At 36.5% G+C, this 23,248-nt stretch overlaps 1 protein-coding gene across 5 annotated transcripts in view; it reads left to right on the top strand.

The window, feature by feature from the left end:
• Positions 1 to 23,248, top strand: part of ADGRB3 (adhesion G protein-coupled receptor B3) — a 699,707-nt gene that overhangs the window by 334,070 nt on the left and 342,389 nt on the right. For all 5 annotated transcript variants that reach the window (XM_070418313.1, XM_070418316.1, XM_070418315.1 and 2 more), the window contains 2 exons: positions 3,702 to 3,770; positions 8,396 to 8,504. In XM_070418313.1, coding sequence (XP_070274414.1) covers positions 3,702 to 3,770; positions 8,396 to 8,504 — 178 coding nt within the window. The remainder of the gene's footprint in view (positions 1 to 3,701; positions 3,771 to 8,395; positions 8,505 to 23,248) is intronic.

Genomic DNA, 23,248 nt, shown 5'->3' with positions numbered 1-23,248 from the left:
CATAACGCTGCCATATATCCAGCACTTAGTATGTGTCAGATACTGTGCTAAGACTTAGCTCCAAGCTTCACAACAGCTATTATCATCTCTTACAGGTTAGAGAAGAAAGACACAGGTGGGCAACATTAGCCCACAACTACCCAGTTTATAAATGTTGGGGAAACTTCAAACCAGGTCTGTCTACTTAAAGCTCTAAACTTAGACTCTGCCAAGGACACTCCATTTTCCAAATAAGTTTAGGCCATAGAAGTCAGGCCTGATCAAAACACAGCAAAACAAAGATCTGTCACACGCCACTCAAAGGCTGACATAAGTGACCTGCTCCATGAGTTATCCAAAGAGAGATATTACCACAAGTAGCAGAGCTCTTAAACAGTCTAGCGAGTAGAGGATCTGTTGCCATGGAAGGCACTTAATTCTTTCCTCAAAACTTCAGTCAAGTGGCCTGAAACGCTACGAGTGTCCTGTTCACAATACGGTGCTTGGTTCTGCTCTGTTTATCTATCAGCCTGACCTTTGAGTAAATGTTAAAGTGAATTTACTTATTTTTTTCCAATGTGCATGAGACATATTTGAGGAACAGGGTCAGCTCAAAGGAATGATGCTTGAGTCTTGTTAAAACCTGAGGTGTACTGACTTTGTGACTTCATTACAGTCATGTGTCACTTAAAGATGGGATGTGTTCTGAAAAATGCCTTATTAGGCGATTTCACTGTTGCACGAATGCTGAGGGGCCATGATGAACAAAACAACACGAGATTAAATTAAGCAAAAAAGAGACAATGATGCAATCAAGAGACGTGAGATGTACGAGGCTGCTGCTGGCTTAACATGGCACACTCTGTTACAGCAAACATTTTTTTTTATAAGTAGAAAGAGTATACTCTAAAATAACAATGAAAAGTATAGTAAATACATAAACTACTACCATAGTCATTTATTATCATCATCAAGAGTTATGTGCTGTACATAATTGTATGTGCTATAGTTTTATACCACTGGCAGCACAGTAGGTTTGTTTACACCAGCATCAGCACACACATGTGAGTAATGTGTTGTGCTATGACTTTAAGGTGGCTACGATGTTACTAGGTAATAGGAGTTTTCCAGCGCCATTATAACTTATGGAACCTCTGCCATATAGAGTCCATTGTTGTCCAAGATGTTATGTGGTGCACGACTGCATTTCTTTTAAGTCAGGATCTCATGAGACACTTGCTATGGACAAGGCTGAGGATACACTGATGAACAAGAAATACTGGCTCCCATAAATGCCCCTCAACCCCCTCTTAAGATATTTGGGCTTAGCTCACTGTGCCTCTGCATAGCCCCACAACTAATGGTTCCCAAATTAGTAGACAGGGAGGTAAAAGGAGTTTATTCTGTACTACTTTCTCACACTGATTTAGTAAAGTCTGATTTATTGGCCTTAGAAAGTGATAAAAACACATTTCTTATACTCTCTGGTTAGTTGAATGTGATTTAATAATTTGCATTTTTGATGTGTGCTTTGCTGATTTAAAAATAACAAAACTCTGAATTTATCATTTTGATTCAAGAATTGACTGGCCTTCATATACAGTGTAGTTACTGACCCACTGTGAGCAAACCTTTCTTTGTGAAGTGTTTTCCCAGAAATGGAGATGCGTTTATACAAATCGCTCCCCCTTCTGGTGCTGGCTCTTGTTAGCAGCAGCATGCATTTTGTGTAAAAGCTGGCAGGGGTTAGGATGCAGATCAGGGTCCTGGACCTCAGCACAGCTGACTGGCACGGACAGGGATGAAATCTGCAACTTCTGCCTCATTAGCAACCGCTCTCCTACTGAGTTAACCAGCCTTAGGCAATTGGCGAACACTGAAGGTTAATTCTTTCTGCCCATAGGTAAAGTTACAGCTCAATGAACTAAGCCCTTAAAATGTTATAGCTCCATCCACGACATTTTAAGTGGGGGAAAAAATGGCTGGTAGTACAAAGAAGGTGAAATGAATTGCAAACAAGTCTAAAACAGACTTGCAATTTTTTCCAAGAGTTGTACAGAATATTCTGTGACTTTTATAGAGGGTATGACTCAAAACATGTTTCAGCCATCTGATTGCCAGAAACTATTAAAATAAATAGTACAAATAGGGCAATTAAATATAGACACCAACAGTGTCAAACCACACGAGAAAAGAAATGAAGCAGCTTTGTTTTTCTTGTAAAAACACCCAGGTGAATTTATTTGGAATTAGAATAAAGGCCTGCTTTGAAAAGCTAGATAGGGAGGAAGACTGAAGAGAATAAAAAAAATGATGATTATTCCCCCCTCGAGGGAGTCCTTTTCTGAACTAATATATTCGTATGAGGCCTTGCTCCTGCTGAATTATACACAGACCAGTTAGTAAAGCCTCCAGGGACAGAACCAAGGGCTACTGCCTCTGTAGTTTAAGCCTAATGTCATGGATTCATTTTACACTTCTTAGGCGTCCTGTGATCCCAGGTCACTGCTCATCCTCCACAGGCACCTGGTTTTCTTCTCCTGGCTCCTGTGTCTTGCAGACACTGCGTGTGAAAGCTCAGGGAGGTCTCCCCAGTAAGCATCCCCATGAGTGAAATAGTGTGACACCATGGAACCGAACTGAGCCCCTTTCTCTGGCAATGTGGACCCTGGGAATGAAAAATGAATGTCAAAGTGTGCCTGTCTGCACATAAAGAGAAAATCGAAAACTCGTTTTGGGAACTGCTAGCCTAAGGCCAAGCCAGGAGGCCCTTCAACAGTTACTTAGGAATGAGGGTGATGGCAAGAATTTGGAACTTCAGTATGAACATGTTACTGTGTCTATTCATTCCTCCACGTAGCTTCCTGACGGGAGGCAGAGGACCAATGAAAGCAATTCGAAAATAGCTCAGGTGTATTGAGAGTGTACCATGTGCTAGATGTCAGATACTTGGAAAACTACATGTAATTTTTGAAATAGGTAGTTGTAAACGTTAAGGAAGATGAACCAGGAAGGACAGAGTCAGGATCCAACTGAGGAAGCCGGTCACTTGCCTCAGCTTTTTTTTTTTTTTTTTTTAAATATATTTTATTGATTTTTTACAGAGAGGAAGGGAGAGAGATAGAGAGTTAGAAACATCGATGAGAGAGAAACATCGACCAGCTGCCTCCTGCACATCTCCCACTGGGGATGTGCCCGCAACCCAGGCACATGCCCTTGACCGGAATCGAACCTGGGACCTTTCAGTCCGCAGGCCGACGCTCTATCCACTGAGCCAAACCGGTTTCGGCACTTGCCTCAGCTTTGCTCATGGGGTTGCCCTCACTATAATGCTCATTGAAAATGCAATTCAAGTAGCAAGTGCGGCTCACAACCGGTTAACTTGTAGTAACAAAAACATGGGACTTTCATTGCAAAAGGAAGAAAACTCATTTCTAGCAATAGTATGACAGAATAGGATAGAGCCCATAATAGATCAAATTATTGTGACACTGTTTTGCCTTTTCTGGTGTCTTCTGAGGTGTACATGTAAAGTTATGTAGAAATTCTACAATTATGGTGCTGAGAAAGGGTCCGCAGAGATCTTCTAGAATAATATGTTAGGGCCATGCAACAATATTGCAAAGGGTTTATACCCTCATCATAAAATCAGACCCAATGGATATTGTTGAAAAGTACATTCTCTCCTGTAACATTAAACCTTTATCTAATTTAATTTTCAGAACTTCTTTCAAATAGTTAGCAACCTTCTAGATGAAGAAAACAAAGAAAAATGGGAAGATGCACAACAGGTAAGGTTGGAGTTATTTCACGATGTAAAGTGAAGTTGGTTAAATAAAGTTTAAAATATGTGAAGAAATTAATGGCTTGCCATTTCAAGAACATAAAAGGGGACTTTTAGAAGTCATTGTGGATTATATTATGCTAATTTTACAGTAAACAAGTTATCTCTCTTATCATATCTATCAATGGAATGAATAATCTTTCTTAACATGAGAAAACTGAGCAGGTTTAACTAATTTATAACTTAATACATATTAACTATATGCCTTGTCAGTCAGTTTCTTTCCTGTCTTCAGACGGGAAAAACAGCAAATGTAAAAGCACATATTGCAAATGCAACAGTGGGGTATGAAGGAATAAACCATTTGCATTTACCATCACACTATATATAATCTGGATCATACATGCAGACTTGCACTTTGATCCAAAGCCAAAAATTGTAAATATGAGTTCTCATTTTAAATGTTTAAATGGAAAATTCTGCTTTTTCCTCCCCTCTTTCTGCTGTGCATGATCAGTGTAGCAAGTGGCCTTATTGGTTTAGTTATTGTTTTAAAATGCTTTGCACTGCCACTGTTGCAATACTATCTGACATATGGTCAATAACGTTTTTTCTATATTGCAGAAAAAGTAGGTTAGAGGTTAGAAGAGGAGAATATTTTTTACAATCCTGTAAAAATGTAATTTAACTGAATGTTAAACTTTGTTTGCTACTTGACCCTTATTAAAAACTCCAAGGGAACAATGCATTCTTGAAAATAAGAATATTTTCTGAGGTTCAGATGAGCCATCTACCCCTTCTTCCTTGTAAATCACATCTGGGTCCCAAGGAGTAGGGCATGGCCTTTATTCCTATTATGATAGGAGCTCTAAAAAATAATCCAGTGTGGGTCTACCTCATTATCAGGTACCAATTCGGTGCTTCTGGCCATAGCAAGGGAAAAAGAAAGTACTCCTTGGTTTAAGACCCTGAATCCTTTTCTACTGGTTTGAATTATATATTTGTCCTTGGCATTTTTTTTAAGAGGAAGGCCTCATCCACTCACTGCAAGTAAAAGGTCTTTCCTTAGTAAACTGCCACAGAAGCTAAGCACATCTTTCTAGAATCCTGGCGACTATTAATTATGAGTATATTTAGAACAAATGTGTAGCATCCTATTTAAAACAAGGCTGCAATTTATCCGACGCTGGTATTTATTGTGAGGGCCCCACGTGAGTGAATAATGAATGGTGGCAGACCTTCTCAGCAATGGAAAATTCTGAATCCATAATCCAACTATTTACCTGTGATTTTAAGTTAACGATAGTCATATCTTTTACTTATTTTTCAGGAGTGATGATCCGTATTGATTTTTAAAAATAACCATTTTAAATTAAAAACAACTGTTTTCTGTAGCTTTTACAAAGAGGTATTTTCATAAATGCAGCCATATGGTAGATGAATCTCCAAGTTTGTGGCACAAAGGGTGAACTCTTCAGAAATAAGCCCGGTTTAAAATCCACCAAAGATAGTCCCTAGTCCCGAGTGGGCCCCCTTATCTTATTTTAGCGTAATTGCCTCAGCAAAATAAAATATAACACGTGGCTGTATAGGCATTTGGAAAACTAGCTGTATAGACATTTGGAAAATATGACACTTTTGAGCAACAACAACAAAAAACAGAATCATTTCAGAACGTGTTAGCTGCACATCAGCCATAGTTAGGAAGGATGAAACTGTATTTAGTTTCAGCATTCTACTCAAAATGTAGTATACTAAAGTAGAAAAAAAAAGAATACACTTTGTATTACACTTTTTATACGCCATCACTGTGATTTGAACAGACAAGTCCATTTCAGTCCAGACAAGCCATTTTAATTTCAGGCGTGATATTACGTTCTGTGTTTTCATTATACTGAAAATTCCCTTATCTACAGCAGGAGTGGGCAAACTTCAACCAGGGATCCAAATCCAGCCTCACATGTTTTGTAAATAAACTGGGAATATAAGCACATTCACTCATTTACGTAATATCTATGGCTACTTCTGTGAGACAAGGACAGAGTTAAGTTGTTCCAACAGAGAACCCCGACCCACAAAACCGAAAATGTTCCCTGTCTGGCCCTTTACATAAAAAGGTTACCAACCTCTGCTCTATTTTGACTACTGCTGGGGAAATAGAATTAAAAACAAAATCTTCTGTCCTAGCTGGTTTGGCCCAGTGGATAGAGCATCAGCCTGCAGACTGAAGGGTCCCAGGTTCGATTCCAGTCAAGGGCACATGCCTGGGTTGCGGGCTTGGTACCATTAGGGGACATGCAAGAGGCAGCCAATCAGTGATTCTCTCTCATCATTGATGTTTCTATCTCTCTTTCCTTCTCCCTTCTCTCTGAAATCAATAAAGATATATTTAAACAAACATCTTCTGTCAAGCTAGCAAACCTCTCTGCAAAGGTAGAAGAGAAAGAAAAGAGTTTTATCTTTTTATTGAATAAGCACTAAACTGCACCAGAATGTGATGGGTCACAGGCAATCCGCTAAGAAAATGCAAGGACAAAAAAGACATCTCACCCCTTTGAATAGCCCAGCGAATACAACAGACCATACACGTGTCCTCAAGATAAACAGTAACTAGTCCTCACTTAAGAGAACTTGATAGCGCAATTTGTCACACATAGTTCTTCTGAAATTCACTTGGTGATTGAGGTGACCATGTGTTAGTTAGTTAGCTTTATCCAAAGTAAAAACATGAAAAGTCTTATGTTTTAATGACTGAAGGTAGTTTTGCACCTTAGAGCTGGTGCTTGCTGAAGTTCGGTCCGACCCTCCCACAGAAACTGAGAAGTGGGGCACAGTCTCCCTTTTTACTTTTCAAAGAAAGACACACCTGGGTCTGTAAGTTGATAAGAGGCTATTTCACTTTTTAAAAGTTTAACCAATATTTCAAGGAGACAGAGCAAGAACTCAACAAGGACTCATTTTCTAAAGGAAATGCTCTAAGAAAAGAAAAGTGGGGAACGGGTTTGGGGAAGGGTATCTCTTATTTTCAACAGAGAAAAGTAAGCCTCTTAGTTATGTTTTTAAAAAATATTTTTTATTGATTTCAGAGAGGGAGAGGGAGAGAGAGATGGAAACATCAATGATTAGAGAGAGTCATTTGATTGGCTGCCTCCTGCATGCCCCACACGGGTTCAAGTCAGCAACCTGGGTATGTGCCCTGACTGGGAATCGAACCATGACCTCCTGGTTCATAGGTTGATGCTCAACCATTGAGCCACACCAGCAGGGCAAAGCCTCTTAGTTTAAATTTGTATTTGCCCTTACACTACACATACTCATATACACATACACCTACACAAAAACAGAAGGAAAAATGCAGTAGTAGCTGGAAGCTTGGGGTGGATGGACATTTTGTGCACATTTTTAGGATGGGGATGATGACATTTCAGAATTCATATTTCATGATTGGAAATGTAGGTAAGAAATAGAATTTCTCCCTAAATATTCCTGAATTTAAAAACAAAACAACTACCTATGCCAAACATTTGTAAATGTAATATCCATTTTTGACATCTTCAAGATATGTAAGTAAATACATATCCTCAATGGCTGATTTTTAGACCAGCGCAGCCACAGGTTCCCGTAACATACATGCACTGTGCCTGCTACCCTCAGGGACCAAGTCTTCTCGCTCCTCTAGCCCTCTTCCGGCTCTTCCTGTATGCTTTCCTGCTGATCAGCGTGGCTTCCCTCTCTGCGCTAGCCTTTGCAAATACAAAGCCACTGAAACTCTTTAATCCACTTCATTTTTCTCATGGCTAGAAGCTGCAGTGATGCTAAATGGCTAAAAGAAATGCATTTAACTTCCAAGGACTCTTTTGTTCTAATATGGTTATATAATAAAGGCTGACCCAAGAAGCATTATGGGTTACACTTGCTAAATTCATGTCGCCTTTTAAATGGCTTTCATGTTCCACACACTGTGAGCTATTGGCAGAATCAGGTCGTCTTTAAGAAAGCACTCATCTGTTTGTAGTGTGTGAGGTGGCCTCATTTGAGGTTTGTTCTGTATAAGTACCTGTGAAGCACCTACTCTAGAGCTGTTATTATGGTTGTAAAATTATCCCTAAAGTTACTAATACAGCAGGTATTATAATTATTTGAAATAAATATCGCTTCCAAGATATTAGTTATTATGTGGTAGACTTCATAGTTTGTAAATACCTTTATGGGGGCAATAATAATTGTTTTTCTTCTAGTGTCCATCATATAGATGCTAATCGATAAAATGTAAAAAGCCCCCAAATTTCAGTGTTTGTTCTATGTTGTCTTTAAGTGAAGGAAAGAGCTCATCAAAAGTAAAGACACTCTATTTCTAAGTAGACCATCTGTTAGATATTTTGAGTTTCTATACATTTATAAAGGATTAATCACTGCATCATATCACTTCCAAAGTTCTTGCTGTGTGACACCTGCTGTCGTTCTCAGCTATTAGCTAAAAAATACAATTGTTGCCAGTTGCAGAAATGTCTTTAAATAAATCAGAACTTGTTTGTGACCTCATTATGTAGTTGGTATTGTTTTTTTAATTCCAGTTATCTATTCCATTGCATAGACTTTTTATTTCATCCTAATCTTTTCTTATTTTTGTAGATTTACCCAGGCTCAATAGAGTTGATGCAGGTGATTGAAGACTTTATACACATTGTTGGAATGGGGATGATGGACTTTCAGAATTCATACTTAATGACTGGAAATGTAGGTAAGAAATAGGATTTTTTTCCAAAATCTTACTGAAATTAAAAAAAAAAATTGCAAGTATCTGCGCCATCCATTTCTAAGTGTAATTGTCCATTGTTCCTAACTTTAAGTATCTCAGAGTAATGTATTATGGACTCCTGGTGTCTGATTTTTAAACGAACTCACCCCCCCCCCCCACACACACACACATTTGCATGCATCTGCATTCATTTGTAGGAATGCATAAAGACCTACTGGTGTTTATCTGCACATGTATATTTAAAGGAGAATATGTGCTTCTTTTTCCATTGCCAAATGCTCATTGCTCTTCAATCTAATGTTGAAAGCATATAATATACACTTGAGTGTGTTTCTTAAGAAAATGAGTCTTTATAATTCTCCATATGAGGATGCTGAGTTCCTCTCCTGCTAGTGGTCCCGAGGAAGTGCTGGATCTGCATGGGTTGTTGAAGGCTTCAGAATACCTTAAAGGGTCATGATCATGGTGCTATTGCTGCAGTTACTTTTTTCCTGAGTGGCTCCCGAGACACACTGGATCTCTCAGATTCCTCTGTAGTGGGTTCTGTAATGCTTGAGCACATACATTGAAAACACATTTCTTCCTTATTTGCCTTAACATTGTCCCTTATAGAGAAAAGTTACATAGCAAAACCTACACACACTTTGAGGCTGCCGCAGTTTCATTGAGCCAACAATAATTAACCAAATGGCACATTTCTCTTTGTAGTTAAAAAAAATGGTAAGAGCAAAAAAAAATTGTCAGGTCTTAAATGCATTGAATTGATACCGGTTTATAGTTTTCTCATTTCTTAAAGCTTCCTCTCGTGATGTTACTGTATCTACATGCTATGGTACAGAGAGTAATGTGTTTAAATAAACATCTTCACATTCTTATTCACTGGATGTTTAAGCATTCGTTTCTGGTTCAAGAAGAGACCTAACTTAGTGGGGGGTTCAACTGGTATAGGGCATACTTTTTCTATGATTAAGACTTTTGATGGTTCCCTTTATATTTATTTGATTTCTTCTGAAGGTCCTTTAGTCCCTCGGAGACTCATTTGATCCTAAGATATCTTTTACAAGGGTGACTTGACCTCAACTCGCAATGGGTAATAGCTAACTACCAGTATTATTCTCCCGTTGAGGAAAGCAAATACAATGGAGTCTGAAGACATTAGCATCTTCATGCAGCATAAGGTTTTACCAGTCAAATTTATATCGTAATTCACCTTCGGAGTCAGTTTGAAGGCCCAGATTTTACCCAGAAAGGGTGTTTAGCAGCTTGTGCTGGTTCAGGACTGGAATCAGCTATCCCTTGCTAGGGCCAATAACAAGAAAAAGGACCAAAGAATAGTATCTTTGTTGATGAGTTCAGAAACCCAAGCAAATCCAATTTATATGTCCATTCCAAAAGTAGGTAAGCAAGAGAAGAAAGGTACTCTATAGGTAAGGGATAGCATGTTGAACTATGATTTGGGGGGCACCTGGGAAGAACCTGGGAGTTTCTAGGGATGCTGGTCATTCAAGTTGGGACCACTCTCCTAAGGGCCTTATTTCTGACTTCTTTTCTGGAGAAAGAACATGAAGACAGCTCTGCCAGATTGGATAATTCTCAAAGTAATGTACCAGAAAAACTGAAAAGAAACAAATAGCTATTGTGGTGTGTTTTTTTCTTTTTGTAAGAGTTAATATCAATTCTGAAAGACATTGTTAATTAAAAGTATTATCAGAGTAATGAATAGCATTTGTTCAAAATGTATTTAGAGAAAACTCTAAAAGACAAAGCCAATTCTAGAGTCTAGAAAACTTAATTTGAATCTTGAAGCAGGCTGCTTGAATAACATCATATCAAATTCTCCACAGTACCAGTATGATTTATATAAAATTCCATAAATTTCAAACACCATTTCCTCTTTACCTTTCTCTGGACTTCCCAAGATTATATTTTTGAAAAATGTGTGTATTATTATTTTTTGCATTTTGATTAGGTTCTCTAGGTTTGCCTACTTTCTTTATCATCACTAAACTTTTTAAAAAGAAATTATTGATTTTTTTAGAGAGAAAGGAAGGGAGAGGGAGAGAGAGAGTGAGAAACATTGATATGAGAGGGAACATTGATGAGCTACCTCCTGAATGCCCCTTATGGGGGATGGAACATGGAACCTGCAACTTAGGCATGTGCCCTGACTGGTAATGGAATCAGCTACCTTTGGTGAACCAATTGAATCACCCAACCAATTGAATCACACTGGCCAGGGCTATCATCACTAAACTTTAAGAAATATGCTAAGCAGCCCGGCCAGTGTTGCTCGGTGGTTAACAGTTCTCTGGATACCTGTTAGACCAGTAAAGTTACACATAAAATTAAACATCATAATTCACTAGTATCGAATTGGATAATATGAATAATTGCTATTAATATTCTTTTTTAAAAATGTATTTTATTGACTTTTTACAGAGAGGAAGGGAGAGAGATAGGGAGTTAGAAACATCAATGAAAGAGAAGCATCGATCAGCTGCCTCCTGCACACCCTCCACTGGGGATGTGCTCACAACCAAAGTACATGCCCTTGACCGAAATCAAACCGGAGACCCTTCAGTCGGCAGGCCGACGCTCTATCCACTGAGCCAAACCGGTTAGGGCACTATTAATATTCTTTATGTTATCCAATTTGGTACTAATATATGATTTATCTTATATCCAAAGTCCAAATATTAATTATCTGGCATCAAGCTCATTATACTGAAAACACACACGCTTGTATGCACATATACACACAGCATGTGTGATAAACAGAGACGAGGTAATTGAGAATGGTTCATTATTCCTGATGTCCTTTTTCTTCACAGCGTGTTGGATTAAGACTACTTAAAGAGCTTCAAGAGATCATCATGTATTTTCAAGAGATTACAATTTTTTTCATAAAGCCTATATGCATAGCCACCTCACTTCTCTGGAAGATAGATAATAGGTACCTGAAAAAGAGACAAAGTTGAACAGCCAAAAATAAATGTCATAAAGACCATAAATTCAATAAGAGAGTCAGAACCTTGCTGATTCCCCAACTTTAAATATTTTCAGCGTTTTTGTTTTCTGGTTTAGAAAGGAGGAGTCAGAAGCAAACACAGCGCTGTTAGGAGCACATATGTAGCAAATAAAATAGATAATATGCTGAAACGATAAGGACCATGAGGTACTGAAAGAATGTACCAGAGTATGGAGTCCACACTGTGGGAACAAACTACTCCTCATTCCTCAGACTTGAGGACAGTGTATCTAAGACAAAGGGCAATCATTTATTTATTTGTTTTTAAATCCTCACCGAGGATATGTTTTTATTGATTTTAGAGAAAGGGGGATGGAGAGGGTGAACATTGATGTGAGAGAGAAACATCAATTGGTTTTTCCAGTATAGGCCATGACTGGGCTGGAACCCACAACCAAGGTATGTGCCCTGACCAGGAATCAAACCAGCAACATTTTGGTGTATGGGACAACCCTCCAACCAAATTAGCCAACCAGCCAGGGCCAAAGGACAATAATTTAGATCTAAAGACATGGCCTTTATTCATCAAGATGATAGTTTCTATGATCTAAATAATATGGCAGGAAAATAAGTGACATATTTTGGAAAGACATCTTCAAAAATAGTTCAAATGAAAAGTTTTGAAGCTTTTTAAATTAAAAAGTGTCCCTACCTGTCCCAGCTTTTGATAGATAAAATGCTCTAATATGCTAACAATCTGAACAGTTTGGTATATACACATGCATGTTTATTTTTGGAGGGAGCAGGCCCATAGCTTTGATCACTTTTTCAAAAGACTTATAATCTCAAAATGTTTGACACAAGGTTTGGAAGAAATGCTTTTATGAACAAATATATTAAACAAGCTAATGCATTTGTAAAATAATTTATCTTCAGTGAAATACTTATTTTTCATATTCACATATGAATATGAAATTCAAAATAGACACATAATGATTATAATAAATGAAAGTTAATGAGCATTTACTAAAGACTAATCACTCTACTAATAGCTAATATAATTACTGATTAAATGAATTAATGAATGAATATGAAAACTGATATGCTACAGAGAGATTTCAACTTTCAGTATGCCTCAGGTTATTATAAAATTGTATTCTAAATGTTCTAAATATTCTGTATAAGTGATTTTTATTTCAGTAAAAAATGTGAATTTTTAAAAAACATTTTTATTATCAAGTAAGTCAGGAAGACCAAATCTTAATACTATTTAAAATTAGTTGTCTTCACTGAAAATATTCTTTAAAGATTTATTTAAACTTGCTTTCTATACTTTCTCTCCAAACATTTTCTCTTCAGTCTCTTGCAGTTCAGCATTTCCCTCATCACTTTCCTGAAACTCTTCTCTGAAAAGCCTTCTGGAAACTCCCCATTCACAAATTAAACCTCCCGTATTTCAGCCTTCTGTCCTCTCTACCTTGCTGACCACACTCTTTTGAAATTGTACCTTTCATTATCATTTCTATATCCATGATAGTATAAAATGTAATTAAAGGATAAAAGTTAGATTTTTTTAGATACAGAGAGGATGAAGGACTGAATGGAAAAAAGTAAATAATTTGAGGCCCAGCTGTTTTCACTTCCAAAGCTAGACTAGAATGTGTGAGATCTCCCATGACCAATCGTAGGGCCCACACATGCATTTCCATTGTTCTGAAGATTTGTCTAAGGCTGCAGCAGAGTGTTTTATAGTTTTTTTTTCATTACACTTTTAGTCCATCTATTTTGCATAAAAACTCCATGTAGCAATTTATATTTGATTTATTTATAAGGAAGAATCTTCTATTCTTTAGAAATTGTTTTAATTTTGAACTTCGAACTACTAGTAGAATTGTACTCATCAAACTGAATGCAAGGAACATCAGTGATGTGTTGCATGTTACTAGCCTACTCTCTATGTTTCATTTTAAAAAATGATTTATATCTTACTATCTCCCTAAGTAATTCAGGTCATTAAAAAGAAATGAATAATCTTAGCATGAGATTGCAGTCTATTTATGGACATAAACAAAAAAGAAAATAAAATAGCAAGTTCACTTGGTATGTGTCATAAAAATCAACTGTTAAGAGACTCATTCTAAGAGATAGTGTTCTGTGTAAAGATCTAGAAAAACTTAGGAAGGAACCACTTAGTGTTGACTTTGAAAGGTAGACTGGATGATTGATAATTCCACATAAAGGAGCATGCGTGGCAAAGAGTTGGTTATGTTCCAGAACATTGTTTAGCAAAAAGCAGTATAGAGATGAGAAAGTTAAGGTTGTGTGTAGGGTATAAATGGCCTATTTTGATAAAAGCATATATGCATGGAAGTAAAGGTGAAATAAAATCTAAGAGGTGTAGGATGGTTCTAAAGACAATAGGAGCTACTAAAGCTTAACTTGATGAGGGTGGTGTTTTGGTAAGTAATGTGTTTATAGCAGAAAGAGAATTTGTTGAAATTGAGAAATGCTATAAATGTGAACACTAGAAGGCTTTTTACCATAATCCATGTAGGAGAAAATGAAGACTTGAATTACTGGTAGTAGAAATAGTAACCAAAATGTGGTTATGAATTTGAGATTATCTGATGGTAGAAATGGCAGCATTCCATAACTGACTGAGGTATAGACAGGAGGGAGGAATTGAGATTATATTTATTTGATGAACATTTGAGCATGTCTTTTACATATTAACATTTATATTCAAGTATAACCCTCAAGTGAAAAAAAATAAATGAGGCCTTGAACTTTTGTAGAGAAGTGGAATTTATGATACATACTTGGTAATTGACTGTGTAAAAGTGATCATTGAAGCCACAATTTTTTTTTCTACTATTAGGACAATAACAACAGAGGAAAGATGTAAGGTGTTGCCTAAAGAGTCAGAGTTAGAATAAACAGAGAGAGTAAGTATTAAGAGTTTCAGAACAAGACAGCATAAAACCATTGTCATGTAATTAATAGGAGAGAAAGAGCATTTCAGAATGATTATGCTACTTATATTAATTGTTCAGCGTATTAGCATTAAGCAAAATTGTATGTGATTGTTATGATATAACAATGCTTCTCCAGGAAAAGTGTAGACATGGTTCTTTGTGTGGTTTCAATGGATCACAACCTTAACACTTTGATAAAATTATCTCCAAGGATTTACTTTGCACAGATGAATGCTGTAGACACACGTATTGCTATTTTACAACTTTCCTTTGGAACTATTCAAAGTTAATAATATCGGATTAAAAGGGAACACTTTTAGGCTAACAATATCTCAAATACAGAATGTTATAATTGTTAGCTGTAGAGAATTTCAAATGTGGCTTCTATATGTAAGCCCTAAGAGATAAAAGATTTCAAAAAGTATTGTTTCAGTTACTCTCCAGTAATCCAATAAGGCCAGTGCCTTACAAACATTGAAGTTGAGACATTTTTCTTTGCCAAGTTAAATATCACTGTCTATTCTCGATCTAGAAATATGAAATCCTGGGCTTTTCAAAATGAACATTCATACTTGATTTTTTTTCTGAAATTGAATCAAAATTTAATCTGAAGAATGGCATAATACAATATAACATCTTTCTCTCTACAACACTGTCTCATAAATACCAAGTCTTTGTTATTTCTTATACTCACTGGTAAATTTAATCATTTCTTTGGTAGAATATCTTGTTCTTCAATTGAGAAGCAGAACTTCAATCTGATGATGTAATTATAAAAATAAAGTGGTTTCTCTTTCTTGGCTTATTTAACTTTCTGTTGCTGCTGACTTTTATCGCTCATACATCTTCACTTCTTTAACTTCCTTTCTCTAGAGATAAGACACTTATAGTCAGTTGACACTGAGCCTGAGAAATACGCAATTCAACATCTATTTTTGTTTATTTTTTTTAATCTGTGGCACCTGACAGTTAAGTTAGCTAGACTTGAGTCTGAAAATGTCTAATTCTACCCTCACCTTCTGGCTTTCTACCACTCTTTCTTGCTAGATACATGAAGTAAGTGGTGTGTTTTTTGTAGATCAGAAAGAAAAAAACTAAAAATGCCTGTGTGGCATTTTTTTATGCTACTAACACACTGGTCCCCTTGAGAAAATAAATAGTTCAAACATAGTTTTAAATTATTAGTTGGAATGATATGCCACATTATGAGTTCGTATTGCTGGTTTAATAGAGATTTCTCTATGTATTTTCTATGACCCACTCTTTCCAAATGGTTTGGGGTGGAGGCACTGAGGAGGTTGGTTGTGAAGGGCCTTTTAGACCCTTCTAATGGCTAGCAAGACATGCACCTCAGAGGGTGTGGATGCTGTCCCTTCCACCCAGCTGAGGACTCCCATTTTTGTGGCTCCCTAGGTCAGTATAACAGATTTAATCAGCTTTAGCGGATCTTATGAATGTCAGGTTCTGTTCTAGGTACTGAGAATTTTCAGTAAAAAAATTAGACAGCACTGTTTGTTCATATGAAATTTGTTCTATAGCAGAGACAGGTGTCAAACAAGTGCCAGTTAGCATGCCCAGTGGTTATAAGTGATATGAAAGGAAACAAAGCCATCCTCCCAGGTGAGGGGTTGGAGTGAAGAGAGTAGAGTGTTTTCTTAGGTTGATGGTCATGAAAGGCTCTCATCAGAGAAGTGGTATTTGAATATGTACCTGAATGCCCAGAGAGTGTGAGACACCGTGATATGTGGGGACAGAACATTTCCAGCAGAAGGAACAATAAATACAAGAGCCATGATGTCTCCACATGCTTGATATATTGCAGGCACTAAAGGTCAGTGGTGCTGGAGTGGCTGAGGGAGGGACTATGAGAGGAGATGAGGTCTGAAAGGGAAGGAGTGCCAGACAGTGGATGGCACTAGGCTTTTGACTAGGTCTGAATGAGATGCAAAAACCACTGAAGGTTTGAGCAGAAGAATGACCTGGTCTGATTTATGTCCTACAAGGACTATTATAACTATGGAGTGGAAGCTAGTAAACCATTGGGGGTAAGGCTGGATATAGAGAGACTGGTGGTGTATTGATTGCAATTGGCAAAATGAGGGACCTCAGTGGTTTGGACCAGATGCCAGTGGAAATATTAAGAGGTCAGATGCTGGAGGTATATAAATGGTTGATCTGACAGACTTTACTAATGGTTAGAAGTGGGGTGTGAAAGAGAGAGAAGGTTCAAGGATGTTTCTACTACATCACCAAGAACCCAACTACAAAAATAAGACAGATTTCTTTCCAAATCTGTATACTATAAACTAATGTCATAAACCTACTTTGGTGATCATTTAAACGTGTCTAAAGTTTAGGATCTAAAATAAGTTGTTTGTTGTATCTCTTCTTTTTTTAAAAATTGCATTGCTATATAATTGACATATTACATTGTATTAGTTTAGGTGTGCACCATAATGACTTGATATATGTATATGCTGTTAAATGATCACCACCATTACATTAGTTAACATTCATCACCACATATAGTTACATTTTAAGATCTACTCTCTTGAAAACTTTCAAATATACAATTCAGTATTATTGACTAGAATCGCCATACTGTGTTTTTTTTTTTTTTTTTTTACATATTCCTTTTCTGGAATCCAACACAAATCCTTGCACTTGCAGTTAAGGAATGTTATCCTTTGAAGCCAACAGCATTCTGTCATCAGTCCACTATCTGAGTTATTGCACAAAGGCTAGAATGAAAGTGTTCATTAAAATGACTATTTAAAGCTGTAATTAAGATTGAGCTGCCAGTTAACAGGTGAGACAAAGCCTACTTCCCTACCATTTTTGTGTTTCTTCTTCTATAAAGCCATGGAACCTCAAGAATGGAAGAATTCTTAGGAGTCAACAATTTAGCCATAAAATGATCGCTCCAGCTTTTAAAAAAATGTTGATTGTAGTAGTACTACTAGCATAGTTACAACTCTGGACCTCCAAGCAGGAAACACTCATGATGTTATAGTATTTCAAATTGTCAGTAGGCCTGTATACTTTTAGATGGTACCTGGGTGAAAATAGTTACATAATATTTCCAGGTTTATCTAAATTGTTTTAAACAGGCATATTCAAGGACATAGCCATTCATGGAGTCATTATTAAATAATACTTCTTGTCCCTAAGAAACTTGCACTAGTAAACATTGTTAATAACCGTTCTTTCTCATTTTGAGTAACCCAGACGCCCTAATCTTTCCCTCTGTTATCCCTGCATTATGCCAATTGCTAGCCCAATCCTAACTACTGCTCTGCTGTGAATCTCCCAGATCTTTAATAGCTTTTGCTTCTTTATAATAGTTTAATTTACCATTAAGAAAGAATAAAATCTATATGTCACTGCCTCATAACACCTCTTTTCTTACAGTACCTTGGGTATAGATTATTTAAGTCTACATTTTAATGAAAATTCCCTAGTATCAAATAGTGGTTATTATTCTAAGGAACTCTTCTCAGAAGTGAATACAATGATAGGAAAATGTTTGGTAAAGTATTCCATATATTATGTAGCACTTGCCAAATTAACACTTTTAACAAATATTCATGATACTGTTTACCCCTAACAACCTTGCTGTCAGTGTTTAGGCCATCCACACAGTTTGCCCTACACCAGTGCTTCCCATTCAGAAAGGATGCATTCTTATTCTGTTGCATCTTAATAAATGCAAGTTACAAATTTGTTTTGTTATCTTGCTCAGCCAACCACATTCTAACCTACTTCTGTTATGTAAAAAAAAACTTCACTGTAATTTTTGAAAAGATTCCATAGAAATCTTACTAACATATTTTGTATTTCTACATCAAGGGAGAATGACTTCTGACCTTTATTTTTATTTGTAGTCATATGTTTCATATATATCTACTTTATTTAAAAAATTAAAATTGTTTTTCTGGATATTCACACATGTTTAAAGGGTGCCTGAATTATTTTTGTAGTGAATCTTTATAACATATCTAGTCACTGAAAATTTTTGAACGTATGTTACTCATTTAGTCTTCATCTCTTTAGCAACTGTCTCTGGGAGAATACCCAGGTAAAGACCAAATCACTGAGGCCTATTATTTCCTATGAATATTTATATTTACTGGGAAAATGCTTGTGGTCTAAAAAACCAAATGAGGTCACACAAAACTCAGTTGGAAATGTGCAACATCTAGAATACACAGTGATGCTCAGCAGCATTTGGAGCATGAACAGGAAAGGCAGAGGAAAAGTTGACTTCTACCATTGCTATGCATATCTATGGGGAAAGAGTCCAAGGCCTAAAGAATAAAATGTATGTAATGGAGGAGGTGAACATGCACATTTTAGTGGTATATTGTGTATCTTGGTATATTGTATAATTTGGACATGAATTGTGAAAGCTTTCCTGAAATAGAAAAAACACAATTTCACCCGGCCAGAGTGGCTTGGTTGGTTGAGCATCATCCTGTGCACCTAAAGGTTGCTGGTTCAATTCCCGGTCAGGGAATATACCTGGATTGTGTGTTAGGTCCCAGATCAGGACACCTACAGAAGGCAGTTGATCAATGTTTCTCTCTCTTTCTCCTTTCTACTCTCTGAAATCAAGAGAACATATGTATTTTAAAAATCACCCCACAATTTCAAGATTTCTAGTGAGAATACAGACAAAGAATTCTTGGGTTTCTCTCATATTGACACACAGACCTAACCACCAACATCTGGGGTTGGAATTTTCTTCAATTATTCTCTAGAAAGAGCATCCGTTTCTGCAAAGAAGTTACTCCTGACTGTGCCCTAGGGAGGGTGTGAAGAGGAGTTTGTATAAAGGGACCAGTGTTTTGCCTCAGCTCAAAGTGTCTGGAGGAGGACTTCAGCTAGGAAAGGCTTTCAGGGGTGGGATTAGCACAGAAGCCAGATGGGAATTTAAATGGCTTCCCAGTTCCCTGGAGATGCTGCAGCTGAAAGATGTGGGAATCGGTCTTCACAGTATGATTTCATTCTTCTGTTGGAGACTCATTCCTTCAGAATCTGGTAGACTTGCACTTATAGCACAGAAGAGAGATATGAAATCTAAAGCCTGCAAAAAACAAAATTTGAATGTTATAAAAGAATGTCGCTGGTCTCTATTGGTTTATGCAATAAGGATTTGAAATTACTAAAACCTGCCTGGTGCATGCCTTCTTTCTGATTTTGCTGTTCAACTCAATTGGAAGGATATTGCTGTGACTTTGTGTGAATATGAAAAACAATTTCATTTTAACTGTCTCTATGGCAATGCTTGCTTATCTCTATGGCAATAGTGGCCTGCCTCTGTAACAATAACCAGTGAAGAGAAAAAAAGGCACTGATTCCCTTTCAATATTTTTTCTATTTTTTTAAAATTTGGTAATAGCAAGAATTCTGTGCTAAATTATTCCTCTTCTCCATTGCTTCCTTCACTGAATTCCAAATACATAGATTCTTATCTGAATGTGACAACTGAAAAAATATGACTCAGATGAAAGATCAGAGCCCTTTGTGTCGATGCAAGCAGGGATGCTGTTTTGTATCTAGGAAAACATGCTGGCTTTAGAGCTAGATTCGGCTACAAACCTGGGCTATTCTACAACTGACTGACCTTCTGCAGGTTATTTTATCTCTAAAGCCCTCAGTTTTCTCCTTTCTGAAGTAGAGATTATAATATCTTCCCTGAGGAGTTATTGTAAAGATGAAAGATAATATATATTTAGCACATGGCATGTAATAGGCCCTCGGTTAGCGGCAGTGGACAAGTGTAGGGCCAAATATGGGCTGTGCTACTGACTGGGTGTGTGATACTGGTCAGGTCACTCAGTGCCCCATAGCCACAGTCTGCCCCTCTAGGGAGCTTCTAAAGTTCCTACCTAAATCGAATAGCCTTAGTTGTTTTTACTTTACTCACATCTCAATAGTAAACTTATTGTTTATGACAGAAAGTAGACCAGGATCCCAGATTTCTAGGCAGATAATACAACTGAATCTAGAAATATATTTAGAAAACAAAGGAACATAGAGACACAAATACCACTTGTGATGTGTGTGTATGTTTCTTTGTTTTCTAAATATATTGTTATTTATTTTAGAGAGGAAGGGAGGGGGAGAGATAGAGACATCAATGATGAGAGAGAATCATTAATCAGGTGCCTCCTGAACACCCCCTATAGGGGATCAAGCCCTACACCTGGGCATGTGCCCTGACCGGGAATGGAACTGTGACCTCCTGGTTCATGGGTGGACACTCAGCCACTGGGCCAAGCCAGTCGGGTATGTCTGTATGTTTTAAAGTGAGTTTGTTACACAATTTCCTTCTGTGGTACAATCACCCTAAGACCCTAGAAACATTTCAACTTAATTTACACTTTGCTATCTTAAGAAGCTACTCCTCTCCTCCATGTATTTAATTGTCACTAATCATATCCTCGATCCCTTTAATGCCTCATACAAAGGAATCTTTTCTACTTTAATTTTATAATTTCTGCTCCTTAACATGTAATCTATCACCTGTAGTCTTCAAAATTATAGCAGTTATCTCTGTAGAGGCATCAAATAATTCTGTACTATTACTATATCCCCCTGAATTCATAAATGAATCTATTCTCTTTTGTTCTTAAATAACATCTTTTGAACTAAAATATTTTTCTGCTTTTATTACCTACTAAAAATTTTTACATGAAGAGTTTCAACTCAAGAAATGTAAGTAATTACTCCTGTGGCTAACTTAATGTGTTTTTTTTTCATTTGATCTTCTATTTCAGTCTGTGCCTTATGAATATGAGGGAGCAGATGCGTGTGTGCCTGTGTGTGTGTGTGTGTGTTCTGAAATATTTATCAGTGTTCAAACCTGCAATGCAATTATTATAGATGGATGCAGTTGTTTTAAAATTCATGCTATGGGCTTAGGGGGAAATTAGTGGGGTTTATTTTATGTTACATCAAGGAATAAATATACATTTTAATAAAAGTTAAACTAAATTGAAAATCCAATAATAAGATTTAAAGGACATATGACTTACATGCTGAACAGTATTTTATTCAAGGTTTAGCTGGTAACTACAACATAGAATGTTATATATATAGGGACTGAATAGTTCATAAGGGGATGATTTATACTGGATAATAGGCTACATATCCAATATATATATTTTGAAATCAAATAAAGGCTGGTATATTGAAATTATTAGTAGGTTTCTAAATACAGTAGGAACACAGAGGGATATAATTGAGACTAAGATAGTGAAATATTTTCTTTGCCACTGCAAAATTTCTTAATAATCAACTTCAGTGTCCATTTGAGCTGCTTTATTACTTTTTGAAATATGAACCTTCCTTCTTTGGAAGAATCTGTCTTTTATTGGAGAGCATTAATTTATCTCTTCTTTTTTTCTAGGTAATCTCCATTTTCTTTCCCCAAACTTATTGCCTGATTAACTCTATTTTAATTTTTCCTAACTCCTTCAGTTTTTATAATAATCATCTTACTAAAGAGGATAACCTCTATCATCTTTAAAATTCTAAAAAATTCAGGCTATTTCAAAAATGACATAGTATGTTAGAAATATGGAATATTATTTTTTACATACCAATTTCTTACCAGAAAAGTAAATATGTTATTGTGTAATATAACTTAGACTACATAGGTGACAAAATTGTTACTGATTGGTATGCCCTTTTTAACTACATATAAATTATTATAATGAAATAGGACACTCAATTTAATCTTAGAGTGTGTGTTTTTATATGTTTGTGCTTGCATGTGTGGGGGGAGGAAGAGTAAGTTATTGTTTGCACATATTTTTTGTTTATTTGGTTTGATGATCCAAAGACCAAGCTTTTCTGAATGTGATGATAAAGAAATGAAATTCACAAATATCTCTATATCAAGTAATAATTGATGTGAACAGTCATCTTTTACTGTGTTTATATTCTAGCCATAAAGTCATTAGTCTCTACTATAATGGCATTAGGATCTAAAGATTATTTTTGCAGCATGATCCAAAACTGCCCTATGATGGGATTAATTGTGCTTGTTTTCTGGAATCAGGTGGGAGAGTGCACCATTGCTGGCACTTAGGTGCTCAGTAAATAGTATCTCTATCACTGTTGTCTGTACCTTCTCTCTTTGTTCAAAAAATTGCATTTGGTGAAGCACATATGTCTAACTTTAATCCTCTCCCTTTTGGAAAGGGCATAGGGGTCCTGCTTCCTGTTTTGGGAAGACAAAGTGGCTAAAATTCTACAACTTAAAATCACCTCCTTGTTCTTAGTTCCATTATTTTAGAATCATGTATTTAACCTTGTGCCCAGTTCCCCCTCTCAAGTTAAAATTAATCTCCTATTCTTCAGTTCTTCCTCCCTTACTTATAGTAAATCAATATTTATTAAGTGCTTTCCAGGTACCAACTATCCTTTGGTCACAAAAAGATAAGCCAAACATGCCTGAATCTGTCCCTTATGGAGGTTAGACTCTGGTGAGAAAGATATTAAGTTTCTAAAAATGAAACTTAAGTAAATGAATGAACATGTACTTCGTATTATATGCAATATAAGAAAAAATAACTTTAGAAACAAAAATACATATAGAGAGATAAATATATAGAGAGATATATAGATATATATATCTATTTCTTCTCTCTCTCTCTCTCTCTCTCTCTCTCTCTCTTCTTCTCTCTCTTTCTCTTTCAAATCATGGTAAATGATATCAAAAGAGAGACTAAACTGGATTCCTAACTTAGATATGAGGGTGATGGTTGCTCAGT

Source organism: Myotis yumanensis, unplaced genomic scaffold (assembly GCF_028538775.1).
Source record: "Myotis yumanensis isolate MYYU_CA2020_CCGP unplaced genomic scaffold, mMyoYum1.0.hap1 SCAF_6, whole genome shotgun sequence".
In the NCBI taxonomy this organism is placed as follows: Eukaryota; Metazoa; Chordata; class Mammalia; order Chiroptera; family Vespertilionidae; genus Myotis; species Myotis yumanensis.
Note: the sequence above shows the minus strand (reverse complement) of the source record. Positions and strands in the feature narration are given on the sequence as shown.